The 14658-nt window shown below is 27.8% G+C and overlaps 1 protein-coding gene across 1 annotated transcript; it reads left to right on the top strand.

Moving 5' to 3' along the window:
* Positions 1-314: 314 nt before the first annotated feature.
* LOC111917586 (uncharacterized) lies at positions 315-11151 on the top strand. Its single transcript, XM_023913252.3, has 24 exons — positions 315-850; positions 2563-2634; positions 3102-3145; positions 3471-3582; positions 3696-3767; positions 4058-4120; positions 4374-4451; positions 4545-4637; positions 4728-4847; positions 4946-5032; positions 5120-5329; positions 5411-5458; positions 5531-5758; positions 5871-5959; positions 6114-6358; positions 7460-7528; positions 7623-7687; positions 7781-7950; positions 8968-9046; positions 9142-9394; positions 9505-9550; positions 10565-10673; positions 10759-10821; positions 10907-11151. Exons 1-24 carry the CDS (start codon positions 530-532, stop codon positions 10985-10987), a joined length of 2817 nt encoding a protein of 938 aa, XP_023769020.1. The 5' UTR covers positions 315-529; the 3' UTR covers positions 10988-11151.
* The last annotated feature ends 3507 nt before the right edge of the window (positions 11152-14658 follow it).

Genomic DNA, 14658 nt, shown 5'->3' with positions numbered 1-14658 from the left:
AAGTATGACTAGTAGATTTCCGACGACCAATAAACTTAGGAGGGTAATGAAGTTTTGTAATTGTCACATTTAGTCATTTTTTCTGTATGTATTTCACCAATAAACTTAACAATTTTTAAACATTTAAGTAAGTTTAACCTTTAATAATAGTTATAATAATACTTTTTAAACACTTTAAATAAATTTATTGGTCAAACATATAAAAAAATACTAAAAATAAACAAAAATAACAATTAGTTATTCTTGTAATAAGCTATTTTATGGCATTGATAAAGAGATAAAAATGCGTAAATAAGCATTTAACTAATGAATAGAAGAAGACCCAACAACAAATGACAACAGAAAGCGAACGAAGAAGACGCAACAAATGACAACTGAAAGCGAATCACTTCGTTCTTCTCTGAAAATCCAAAATGGATTCTTCCTTTTCCCTGGCCGGCCACCACCGCATAAATACATCACTTCCATCATCTCCACCACCTGCTTTTATTATTCTTACTCATCAGAAACATAACTTCTCTCACTCCAAATGCGTACTTCTTCTACTCTCTCAAGTAAACCTCGATTTGATTCTTCTTCTATCTTCCCCAGAATTCAGTCCCCGGATATTATCTTACCTGCCAGTGTAGCTGTCAATAGGATGAGTTCAGGACAAAATAGGTTTCGTGGAATTGGAGTTGTTCATTCGAGCAGTGAAGTGGTAGCCATTGATGATCGGGAAGTGGAGGGAGTTGGTGAGAAGAAGAGAGAAAAACCGAGGGTTTTAAAAGTCGGGTTAATTTGCGGAGGCCCATCTGCTGAGCGAGGGATTTCGCTTAATTCCGCGAGATCAGTGCTTGATCATATTCAGGTATGAATATTGGTAAAGTAATTCAATCAGCTCAATTAGTGAATCTGTGTTTCTCATTTCAGAGTTCAAATTACTTTCTATGATTTCCCGTAACTGCAACGATTGAAAATTTACTGCGTTCCTTGTCAACCGCCATATGCTTTTATGCTCATGAACTATCAGATTCTTACAGATAAATCTTGCCATGGAATCTTCCAACTCTTGTGTTTACACGCAGTTCATGCCATGGCTCAATATATTAAGGAAACAGACAAATCTTAATATCAGAAACCATTTGGAAATCAGTTGCTCTATTGTCAAGGATATTTCTTTTTTATGATACATGAATATTCCCTTTTGACATTCAACCACCACAATACCTAGGAAGCATTTGAGACTTCCTAGACCTTTCATCTAAAATTATTATTGAATGAATAACTTCAAATCTACATTCTTCTATATCAATGGGGGTATGTATATGAATACAAGACTAGTTTGATTCCCATGCTTCTTATTACAGAAAAAATATATAGGAATGATTATGTGCTCTCATATGAGAGTTATCCTTAGTTACTAGACAAGCTCTAAGATCTGACCAATTTACATCCAACAATGTCTTTCATAATGGAAGGATAAACAAGACTTCAAAATCTCATTGTTGTATATCACAAACATTTCCTATGCATACTTTTCTCCTATTACCATTAGGATGAGCTAGAATCTTTGATACTTTTGGAGGAATAAGATAACTACTCTAATACAAAGGCATAATGACTTAAGAAAAGTTGAGGGTAGTTACATCCATAAAAATGGATTAACACATGTGATCAATAGGCTAACCAAAACACATGTTCTTAGATTTCTTTGAGCACACGATACGGAAAAAAGATACCAAAAAAACTGACTAAAAAAGGAAGGGGTATAATTGGAAAGCTTTATGTAAAACCAAGGGGGTAAAATACTAAACATAATACATATTTTTTATTATGTGTTTATAGTTGATTAAGTTTAATATATTGAAATGAGTAAGGGTATATAACAGAAACTGAAAAAAGAAGGGGTATGATTGGAAAGCTTTATGTAAAACCAAGGGGGTAAAATGAAACTTCAAATTGAATTTAAATGATGCATGAAGTTGGGTTTTAAAAAACTTGGATAGCTTCATGCCAGTTGACTTTGAACCTAGACTCTGCTATACTATTTAGTAACATCAAATTTGGTGTTAAAGTTTCCTTTGTACAAATTAGTCCTTCAACTTTGAATTTATGCATTTTTAGTTTCTTATTTGTATAATAATATTCTGTATGTACTATTTGTATCTTGTGATGTAATATCATAAATTAAATTGACATTAATTCATTATGTATATTAAAATATAATTTTTTTTACATCAAACTTATTTAAAGTTTTAGACTTTTTCAATAAAATATCTGTTAGTCTATTACTGATGAAGTTATATTGTAAAAAGTCAATAAAAACAAGGGTTGTCTTCATTTCTTTTAATATGCACTCATCTATGATATGACTTGTAGAATTTATGTATGTATGTTTCTTTTCTTTTATTAATTTGTTTCATACTACACTTGCAAGCAGCTTTAAAAACATGACATGTGTCCATTCATGTGCTAATTTAATTTAGTAAATGTAATTCTTTACAAATCTTTCAAACACACATATAAATACATTATACATATACATACATACTCAAATTTTGTGTGTTTTGTTTGTATCAGGGGGATGACCTTCATGTTAGCTGCTATTACATTGATCCAAATCTCAATGCATATGCAATATCATCTGCCCAGGTTTGACAGTTTATTTTACTTGTTTGACTGATAATAAAATGCCTAAAATGCCCTCGAATAACGACAACTTAATGGAATCTTGTGGACCAAAATGAAAAGCTTTAATAAGTAGCAATGATTGCAATGTGTAAATACATAACTTTAGCTTTAATGTTGTATTTTATGCAACAAATTTACTCTTTTCTTAACAATCTATGCAACTGACACGAATTTTGCTCCTAAAATGAATTCTTGTTGCATAATTCGTATAAAAACAATTTTGTTGAATAAATTGGCAAAAAAGTGACATGTTGTATAAATATGCATTTTAACCCTTTGTAAAAGTACAATTTCTAACAAATTCCTGTCGTTAGTTTATTGCTTCATCATCATATAGAGTCACCTACATTCTTTTTTAAGCTAAAAAGAAAAATGAAATTGTTAATTCATTTAACCCTTTTGTTCTCAATCTATTTTCTATTTTTCAGGTTTATTCAAATACTCCTGCTGATTTTGACTTCAAACTTGAGAGGTAAATAAATTGTCAGTGAGAATTCTAATTTCTCTCTTTCAAATTTCATTCTTTAGGGTACACTAAAGTTTCATAACACAACAATAAAAATATAAATCATGAAGAAGATATTTTGATAAAGTTTCACAATATAATTCTAAAAATTTACATCAAACAACACATTACACAACTAACTTAGAGCTCAATATGGAAACTAGAAATATCTTATCTTAAATAATTAATCAAGTAAGGAACTTATATATGTTACAAAAACAGGATTGTATTAACTATTAACATAAGATAACTAACCTTAAATTTTCATTTTTTATTTTTTAAAAATTGCCAGTCTGGCACAAGGATTCGAGACTTTAACTGACTTTGCAGAACACCTGGCTGCTTATGTGGACATAGTTTTCCCTGTTATACATGGTCGATTTGGTGAAGATGGAGGCATTCAGGTTAAAAGTTAAAACCATTGTTGCTAAATGTTTTATCATATAAATATTTGGAATCATTTTTTTTTTGTGGTTATAAACTTATAATTATATTTTGCTCTTTATCAACTCTTCAGGAGCTTCTAGAAAAATCAAATGTTCCATTTATTGGCACAAGATCAAAAGAATGTCGAACTGCATTTGACAAGGTAAGATTATTTTTCAATGTACTTTCATTTTTTTTTTTTTACTATTATACCATTTTACTTTGAAAAAGCTATCCAATTATAGCATATTTTTTACTATTAAAGTATAATGTCTAAATAAGAAAAAAGTAAAAGTACCATGGTATAATTAGATTGAGTTTTTCAAAGTACAATGTCTTAAGTCTTAACAAGAAAAGAAAATTGAAAGCACAAATAATATAAATAAATGAACTTATATATTATGATGATTAGTGCTCACTTTTTATTTTTTTTTGTTCCATTTTCATTTGCAGTATGATGCTTCCTTGGAGCTTAAGAGACAAGGATTCATAACAGTTCCCAATTTTGTACTTCAGGTATTTTTCCTTGAATTCAATAATCATTATTAGCTTTCTCAAAACTTCATTACTTTCTCTATATTAAGAATATCTTACACATTTGACCAATAGTCAAAAGTCAAAACACTTCCCATAAACTATATTTCAAGTCATATGTTTATAGCTTCATAACCTCCACTCCATATGGAAGAAAAGAATCCAATGTTTTCACTTAAGATATTATGAAAACATTTTTTTTTGTTTGTGTTAATTGTTTAGAAATCTATTTCAGGGAAATGAATTGGATGAATCTGGTTTATCAAGATGGTTTTCCAACAATCAACTAGATGCTAACTCAGGGAAAGTTGTGGTATATATCTATTACCCCTTCACTTTATTTTTTAATACAAGGAGGGCATTTATGTCTTTTTCACATACAAGAGATCAATATTTGTTTACTCAGGTGAAACCAACAAGAGCAGGATCAAGTATTGGAGTTACAGTTGCATATGGTGTTGATGATTCTCTAACCAAAGTTAGAGAAATCATGTCTGAGGTTCTTTTCATCTTTTACACCATGGTTTCTCTTTCATTTCTCTTTAAGTTAAAACTTATTCCTTAAGTTTTTATTTCTTTTACTTTTAAGGGGATTGATGATAAGGTTATAGTTGAAATTTTTCTTGGAGGAGGAAAAGAGTTTACAGCTATTGTTCTTGATGTTGGTTCTGATTCTATCCAACAACCAGTTGTTTTTCTTCCAACTGAGGTAATAATTAACATCTAAACTCCTGATATTTTTATATGTTTCTCTTCATTCTCCATTTTGTGGGTCCCATATTCATTTATAACATAATTTCTAATCAGGTGGAGCTTCAAACAAGCAACAGTGGTGACATAAGTGAGAAAGATGCAATATTTAACTACAGGAGGAAGTATCTTCCCACTCAACAGGTACTAATTCTTTTTAACACAAAAGGGTAAATTTAAATTACACCAAATTATACTTTTTTTTTTTTTTTTTTTTTTTTCTTTTTTCAGGTTGTTTATCACACTCCACCTCGTTTTCCATTAGATGTAATTAACAAAATTCGAGAAGGGGCTTCTATTTTATTCAAAAAGCTTGGTTTAAGGGATTTTGCAAGAATTGATGGTTGGTTTTTACCTCCTTCTGCTGCCATGTCAGCATCAGAAGCAAATGATTTTGGGAAAACAGAATCAGGAACTGTTATATTTACTGATATTAACTTGGTAGTAATTTTATTTATTCCTTTTTATAACTAGTGTACTTTTTGCTCTATTATATTAACATATCATTGTTTTTTTTTTTAGATTAGTGGAATGGAGCAAACAAGTTTCCTATTTCAACAAGCTTCAAAGGTAACTATTTTTTGTTGTTCAAATTTTCTTTCACTATGCTTCTAATAACATAGAAATTTTGTTGTTTTCTAGGTTGGATTTTCACACTCCAATATCCTAAGAACAATCATTCAGCATGCTTGTATTCAGTTCCCAAATCTTGCTTCATTTTGTAATAAATCATCATCAAGAACATCAAATCCTTCAAAACATGAAGGTTTACAAAAGGTGTTTGTAATATTTGGTGGAGATACTTCTGAACGCCAGGTGTCCCTTATGAGTGGGACTAATGTTTGGCTCAATCTTCAAGTATCTGGTGATGTGAGCTTTCTTCTTTACACCTCTTATTTCATGGTTTAAGCTTTAAAAACATAAACACTTTTAAGCCCCACATAATATAATTAAATAATTTTGGATTGTTTTCACTTTTCAGCTTGAAGTAACTCCTTGTTTGCTTGCTCCTGGAAATGATGATTCACCAGAGGCGACTGATGTTGGCTCAAGGGCAGTTTGGTCATTACCGTAAGTGTAGTTTGATATTATATAACACATTTTTATGTCTCATAAAATACAAATCAATGCACTCTAAAGCTAATTCTTGTTATTAAAAAGTTAATTATGCAACAATGTTTCATGTTTTTAGAAATAAAATGGTTTTGTTTTTTATCCCATATAGTTACTCTCTTGTTCTGAGACATACAACAGAAGAAGTTCTTGATGCATGCACAGAGGCACTTGACCCTACACGTGCTGAATTGACTTCCAAATTGAGAAAAAAAGTGATGGATGAAATAGAAAATGGTTTAAAGAAACACAATTGGTTCACAGGTTTTGATATATCAGATCAACAACCAATCAAATTCACACTAAATAAATGGATAAAGTTAGCCAAAAAAGTTCAAGCAACTGTTTTCATTGCAGGTTTGCATATTTTTCACCCCTTGATAAATTCTTTTGGGATAATTCATAATATATAACTTTGAAATTAATAAATATGTGGAAAGTTTTAGATAAATCAAGTTAGATATAAGTAATTTGTCATATACTTATAAATGGATAATTGGATCAAAATTTCAAAGTACAATGCTCTAACAAGAAAAAGATTGAAAGTTTGATGTTGTAACTGAGTAGATTTTTCAAAGTACAATGTTTTTTTTAATAAGAAAAAAAAAAGGGTTTTAATCTCATAAAAGACCTTATATTTTGTGTTTTTTCTGGATTAAATCTCAAAAAAGACCTTGTACTTTTTCATTTTTTCCGAAAAACCCTCAACTTTGTTTTTTTTTTTTTTTTTTTTTTTTTTTTTTTCTGAAAAAAACCCTCAACCTTCTAACTGCTTCGAAATAAACTCTCAAATTTTTTTGTTTTTCTCGAAAGGGTTAATCTCATAAAAGACCTTATATTTTGTATTTTCTCTGGATTAAACCTAAAATTTAATTTTTGCCTGAAGAAGACTTTGTATTTTTTTCATTTTTACCGATCTGGCCCTTTTAGTCCTTTTTCCAAAAAAAAAACTGTAAAATGTGAGAGTTTTTTCGAGTAAACTAAAAAAGTTGAGGGTTTATTTGAAAGCAGTTAGAAGGTTGAGGGGGTTTTCGGAAAAATAGACAAAGTTGAGGGTTTTTTTCGGAAAAAAAAATACAAGGTATTTTTTAGATAAAAAGTTAAAGTTGAGGTTTATTCCTAAAAAAAACACAAAATATAAGCTCTTTTATGAGATTAACCCTTCTCGAAAAAACCCTCACTTTTTACAATTTTATTTTTTGGAAAAAAAAAACTAAAAAGGGCCGGATCGGAAAAAATGAAAAAAAATACAAGGTCTTTTTCAGGCAAAAAACAAATTTGAGGTTTAATCGGAGAAAAACACAAACTATAAGGTCTTTTATGAGATTAAAACTGAAAATATGATGTAATAGGAAAAAAAATAAAAAACCAAAATTAAGATGCTATAAATATAATAAACAAATAAATGTAAGTACATTGCTATTTCCACAATTTGATTTTCATTGACATGGACAACAGTGCATGGAGGCATAGGTGAAGATGGAACACTTCAGTCATTGCTGGAAGCTGAAAAAGTACCTTACACAGGTGGCATTTAATATTTTTAACCAATATTATTAAAAAAGAAAAAAAAAGTTATATTTTTAATTTTTTATTCAGTTGAATCCATTTATTTATACAGGTCCTGGATTTTCAGCTTCAAAGATATGTATGGACAAAGTTGCAACTTCTCTCTCAGTTAATCATGTATGTCAAAGTTCACAGACAAAATTGTAATTTTTTTTTTGTCTTGTATGTGGAAAAGACGTAAATACCCTCGTCCTGATGTTTTGTGAACAGCTTACTAGCTTTGGGGTTCTTACAATAAATAAAGATGTTAGGAGAAAAGAAGATCTTTTGAATTCATCTTGTTTTGATGTTTGGGGTGAAGTGACATCAAAGCTGAAATGTGAAACTTTGTGTATTAAACCAGCAAGAGATGGATGCTCCACTGGAGTTGCAAGAATCTGGTAACTATAAAATATAAAATGCAACAAATAGCAACCTACTTTCACTTTCTTTTATTTCTTCATTATATTTTATAGCATAAAAGACATCATATATTGTTGTTGTTGTTGTTTTTTCGAATTTTAGCCTCCACTTTGTTTTTGTTTCCTGAAAAAGACTTTGTATTTTTTATTTTTTCGGGAAAAAAAATCCTTAACTTTTTTTTTTTTTTTTTTCCGAGAAAGGCCTCATATTTGACAAGTTTTTTTTCATAAAAAAAAAACTCCTAAAAGGGCCAAATCGAAAAAAAGGGTTAATCTCATGAAAGAGCTTGTATTTTGTGTTTTTTCTGGATGAAAAACCTCAAATTTATTATTATTATTTTTTTTTTCCTGAAAAAGACCTTGGATTTTTTCATTTTTTCGATCTGGCCCTTGTAGTCTTTTTTTTTTTCCGAAAAAACTTGTAAAATGTGATGGTTTTTTTCGGAAAAAACTAAAAAGTTTTAGGACTTTTCCAGAAAGAGTCAGAAGGTTGAGGGTTATTTTTGGAAAAAATGAAAAAAATACAAGGTCTTTTTCAGGAAAAAAAATTGAGGTTTAATCTGGAAAAAACACAAAATATAAAGTCTTTTATGAGATTAACCCTAAAAAAATTGCTAAAAGGACCAATCCAAAAAAAAAGGAAAAATATAAGGTATTTTTCAAGAAAAAAATAAAATTGAGGTTTAATCCTGAAAAAAAAACATAATATATAAAGTCTTTTATGATATTAACCTTTCTTTTTTTTTTTTACTAAAATACTTCCAAAGATATTATTGTACTTTGAAAAAACTGCATATTTAAATTTTATACTACCATTGTACTTTCAAATTTATGTTATTAGAGCATATTGTATGTTGAAATATCTACCCTATTATAGCAGTTGAAAATTTGCTATAATTGGCTCTATTTTGCAAATTACGATAGTGTAATTGGAAGAAATGAAAGTAGGATACTATAATAAACTTTTTTTTTTTTTTTTTTCTTTTGAATACTCAGCTGTGCTAGTGACCTTGGTGTTTATGTAAAAGCATTAGAAGATTGTCTTCCTCGAATTCCTCCAAATAGTTTGAATAAGGTACATTAAAATATCATATAAGTTTCCAAAATAAAAAAAATGCATTTTATTGAAATGGTTATAATTTATGAATGTTTGTTATTAACTTTTGATAGGCACATGGTGTGATTGAGATGCCAGTTCCTCCACCCGAGTTTTTAATCTTTGAACCTTTTATTGAAACGGATGAAATTACAATTATACCCAAATCAAAAACCAAAAACGAAGGGCTTTTATGGAAAGGAAAAAGTCGATGGGTTGAAATAACAGTTGGAGTAATTGGGAAACGAGGCTCCATGCGTTCTTTAATGCCTAGTGTCACTGTTAAAGAAAGTGGTGACATTTTATCACTTGAAGAGAAATTTCAAGGTACTGAAAGCAAAGGTCAAAGATGTAATTTCACTTTTCATAAAAGGAAAAGCAAGAAGTTGAATTTACTTTCGTATCTTTTAATGTATCAAGCAATTAATTCATTGCAGGTGGAACAGGGATTAATCTTACCCCACCCCCACTCTCAATAATGAGGTTACTTATATATTATATAATATACTATTTATTTGTTATTTTCTTTTTGATAACTCATATTATGTGCTAAATATACTCGAAACTAATTTCTATAAATAAAATTTCGACAAAATTCTTATACAATGTACTTTTACCATTTTATTCATTTAGCCACTTGACTATTTTCTATATATTTTTTGGGTTAATCTCATAAAAAACCTTATATTCTGTATTTTTATCCGGATTAAACCTCAAATTTATTTTATTTTCCTGTATTTTTTTCATTTTTTCCGATTTGACCCTTTTAGTCATTTTTTTCCAAAAAAAAATTGTAAAATGTGAGGGTTTTTTCCAGAAAAAATAAAAAAGTTGAGGGTTTATTTGGATGCGGTTAGAAGTGAGGGTTTTTTTTGGAAAAAAATACAAAGTTGAGGGTTTCTTCGGAAAAATGAAAAAATACAAGGTCTTTTTCAGGCAAAAAATAAAGTTGAGGTTTAATCTGAAAAAAAACACAAAATATAAGGTCTTTTATGAGATTAACTTTTATATATATATATATATATATATATATATATATATATATATATATATATATATATATATATATATATATATATATATATATATATATATATATTCACTACTTGAAAAACCTTTTTTGATAAAGTCAAAATAAACTACTTTTACCATTTTATCAATTTAGCCACTGAATCATTATAATTTGTGATTATTATATATTAATTCAGTGGATAACGTATGCTTTGTGGTATTTTTTTTTTTTTGAAAGAGAGCTTTGTTGTACTTTGTCATGGGAAAAATGGTTTTTTTAAAAAGCAAAAAATATAAAGGTTTAATCACTTTAGAAAATAGTCAAGTTGCTAAAATCAATAAAACGGTGGAAGTACAACTTTACAAGAGCTTTTTTTTTTTTTTTTTTTTTTTCATTTTCTACAACTGAGTTACCATTAAAGTTGTCTTTTTGGAATTTCTTTTTCTTTACCATTTTCTTGTTTTATTTAATTACTCATGAATTAGCACCGAGGCATTGATGAAATGTAAAGAACGCATTGAGCTAATAGCCAACACCCTGGAGCTTGAAGGATTTTCTCGTATTGATGCATTTGTTAATGTTGATAATGGCGAGGTAAATTTACCTATTTACCCTTGGGCTTAGGTTATCATTTTAAGATCTAAATGCATGCAACTTATGTTATGACTTATGACTGCAGGTTTTAGTTATTGAAGTGAATACTGTGCCCGGAATGACGCCTTCAACTGTCTTGATTCATCAGGTATTTATTATTTCCAACTTATTTTGTGTTTATTGAATTTTTGAAAGGGTGTTTTGGTAATTTTAACATTTGTGAAATGTTGTAGGCGCTTGCAGAGGAGCCTCCGGTGTACCCTCATGTGTTTTTCCGTACACTATTGGATTTGGGTTCCCAAAGATTCATGTAAATGTAAATCTCAAGAGAATATTAATATCTTCTTCTTGCGAGTTGATATTTTGTTAAACACGTTAAATCTTTAATGCTTTTGTTTTCTATATTTATTTATGTAATTTTCATAAATATGCTTCCGCAATTAAGTAAAGGGATGATTCAACTTGTTAACGTCATAAATGGTTGATGAACTATTTTTTTTTTTCATAAAATATTATTAAAAAATAAAGGTATATTGTGAACGCAAAGTTCCCAATTGCTTACCTTCTCATACAACTTTTATTATTATTATTATTATTATTATTATTATTATTATTATTATTATTATTATTATTATTATTATTTTAATAATGGTGTTTTATGAAAAACAAACTAGTTCATTACCCATTTTTGGCATTAGCCTTGTTTTTAAAGGTATGATGATGAGGATGAAGTTGGTATTTATGTCTTTCACATGAGTTTTTGTCTCACATTGTTTTATTTTGGGTTTGACAAAAAATCATTAGTTTATCTTATTGACCATCATATTCTAAGGTTATTTTCAATATGGAGGGCATTTTTTTCTTTATGCAAGAAAACGTTTCTTTCCACTTGTTTCATCTAGTTGGATGTAATAAAAAAAATTAATTTTTGTCTTGTTGACATTAATCATATTCTATGCTATGTTGAAAACAGTATGAATTATAAAATATTCATATTTGTTTTGACTAACAATCTCTGTCGGGTTATTTTTTTATATAGAGGGTGAGGTTTTTTTTTTATTTATGTATTTTACACATTCTTAAGTTGTTCCATTTTTTTGGTTGGACAAAAATTATAATTGTCATATTGGTAGTAATCAAATACATATCAAATGAATATAAAATATAAAATCAACATGTTTTATTCCATTTTATTATGCCAATAATCATAAACAAGAATGAATAGTGTTGGTCGGTGATAATAATGAAGCTAAATGCCCCAATAATCATCGATATATGCATCATGTGCATCAATAATTAATCACCTTATATTTTAATAAAGTCATTAACATAATTAAAATGATGAATCAACAAATTAATCAACAACTCTATGATCAGGTTTAGAATGATCAAATACACATGATTTTATAATAAAACATCTCATCTTGTTTGCGGGGTATTGTATGGGTCTAGGGCTTTTTGGATCAACAAAGTTGATGTGAAATTTAATCTCGTCTCTCCTTGTCGTAAAAAATAACAATTTAATATAACAATTTAATTATTTTTGTATGCTACATGAAAACATAAAAAGAAAATGTATATAAAATACTAAAAAATGATAAGTTGATAAATCAATAAATTAATCAATGAGACCCATGTACTATACAGATATAAAAAAACATGGATTTTTTCAAAAAAATAAAAATAAATATAAAAATCTAAATATTTAGAAAGTTTGAATTTATAAAGAAAAAGAGAGCAAAAATATTTAACTATTAAAATTGAAATGCTCATTTCTCTTTTAAATTTAAACAAATAATTTAAATAAATAAACAATTAAAATAATTAGATTCAACTTAGAAATTTAGAAATTATAAGAAAAGTTGCATTAATGAAAATTGATATGCATTTATTATTATTACTTTTACCATATTTAAATATGATATGAAATTTAATAAATTAGAAAAAAAAAAAAAAAAAGAACTCACAAAAAGACATATGGATATAATTTAATCTAAATTTACTACAAAATGAAATGTGATATAATGAATGAGAGTACTACAAGTGACAAATGATTTTTATTTATTAGAGTAAATAATATTACAATAACGTTTACCCCGATCAACTTCACATGCAATTTTTCCATTTTTATTATAGAACAACTCACATTGTTTGCAGGAGATTATGTTAGTCCAATGTTTTTTTAGGTCAACAAAGTTGATATGAAATTTACTTTTGTTTGTTGTAATTGAAAGTATAACATTTCAATGTAACACACTAACTATTGTTTAATACTTATGTATGTTACATAAAAATAACAGCTCATGTGGTTTGCAAGGTATTGTGTCTGAGAAAAAAAAAAATTCTGGATCAACAAAAGTTGATGTGAAGTTACTCTCGTCCCTTGTTATCGCAAATATAACAATGCAACGTAACAAACTAAATATTGTTTAATATCCCGTTTATATGTTACATAAAAAGATGACAAAATGTATGCGAAGGTTACTCTCGTCCCTCATTATCGTAAATACTATAATAATTCAATGTAACCAACTAACTATTGTTGGCTATTTTTATGTTACATAAAAGATATAAAAATGTGTAATACTAAACAATGATAAGTTGATAAATTAATAAATTAATCAACAACATACTAATAAAGCAACTTCACGTACAATTTTGCCATTTTTATTATTAAATAGTTCCGCGGTTTGTAGAATATTATATGGGTTCAAGATTTTTTTAGATCAACAAAGTTAAAGTAAAATTTATTTTCATAAAAAGATGAAAAGATATAAAAAAAAAATAATAATAATAATTCAATATAACAAACTGACTATTTTATATTTTATGTATGTTCCATAAAAAAGATAAAAAAAATTGTATATGAAATGCTAAAAAGGATAAGTTTATCACTTGGGTAAGTTTTACATAAAATGTTTAAAATGGTAGTCTCCTACTTTCCTACCACTTTCATGATATTTTCTATGACTTGATCCATTTCACATACATATATTTCTTATGTATTGGTAAATTATCACCTCTAGTCATTAATAAAGTTTGCATTTTATGAATTTTGCATTGCATCATTTGCCATCTTTTAAACATTTGCACGTTAGTTGTGTAGGAGATTAAATTAAGGGGATAAGATTCCTACGGGATTTAAGCTTTTCAAAAAGTTGCACAAAAAGAGGTAAAGGCAACGAATAAAGAAAATACATAAAACACAAACAAATAATATAGATAATGATGCATAAACAGATACAAATAGCAGACGAACTTAAGATTCCAACTAAGAAAAACGAATTTTTGTATGATAGTAGCATTCAACAATATGCGATGTCTAAAAGACATATTTTTTTTCTGATATGAGAGGATACAACTATCAGTCAAATATAAACTTGAATAAAATATTTAAATAAAATGTCTTCACGATGAAGCAAAGGAAAAACATGAATAAGAAATTAGAATATGGAGTGAATTATGTTAACCAAAAATCTGTAAAATGAAGTGGTATCTGTAAGCTCTTATTGACAGTATATTGTTATAACCCAAAATCTGAATTAATTAATTACAATTTAAGTTCAAAATTAAATTAAAAATATATTAATCACCTCTATGGTGAATTGACGTGCATCGGTATGTTAATGATATTGATATGGAATATGAGTATTAACGATATGGAACATGTTCTATTTCAATAGATTTATGTTAGCAAAGAACATTTTGTTGCTAATTCCCCTTTCTCCTGTAAATACATAATTAAGTGGGTGTTTGACATTGCTTTTTAAACAACTTTTAGACTTTTTATTTTTACAAAAACTCAAAAAAATCTAAAAGTTATTTGGGAAGTTATAAAATATCTTTTGAAGTGACTTTTGGCAAAGAACAAAATTTTTCTCTTTCAAAAGTCATGTAAACTGACTTTTGAAATAAATAGAAAGTAAATTACATTAATATCTTTTTGTGACTTTTGAAATAAATAGAAAGTAAATTACATTAATAC

This window comes from Lactuca sativa, chromosome 8, assembly GCF_002870075.4.
Source record: "Lactuca sativa cultivar Salinas chromosome 8, Lsat_Salinas_v11, whole genome shotgun sequence".
Classification (NCBI taxonomy): domain Eukaryota; kingdom Viridiplantae; phylum Streptophyta; class Magnoliopsida; order Asterales; family Asteraceae; genus Lactuca; species Lactuca sativa.
Note: the sequence above shows the minus strand (reverse complement) of the source record. Positions and strands in the feature narration are given on the sequence as shown.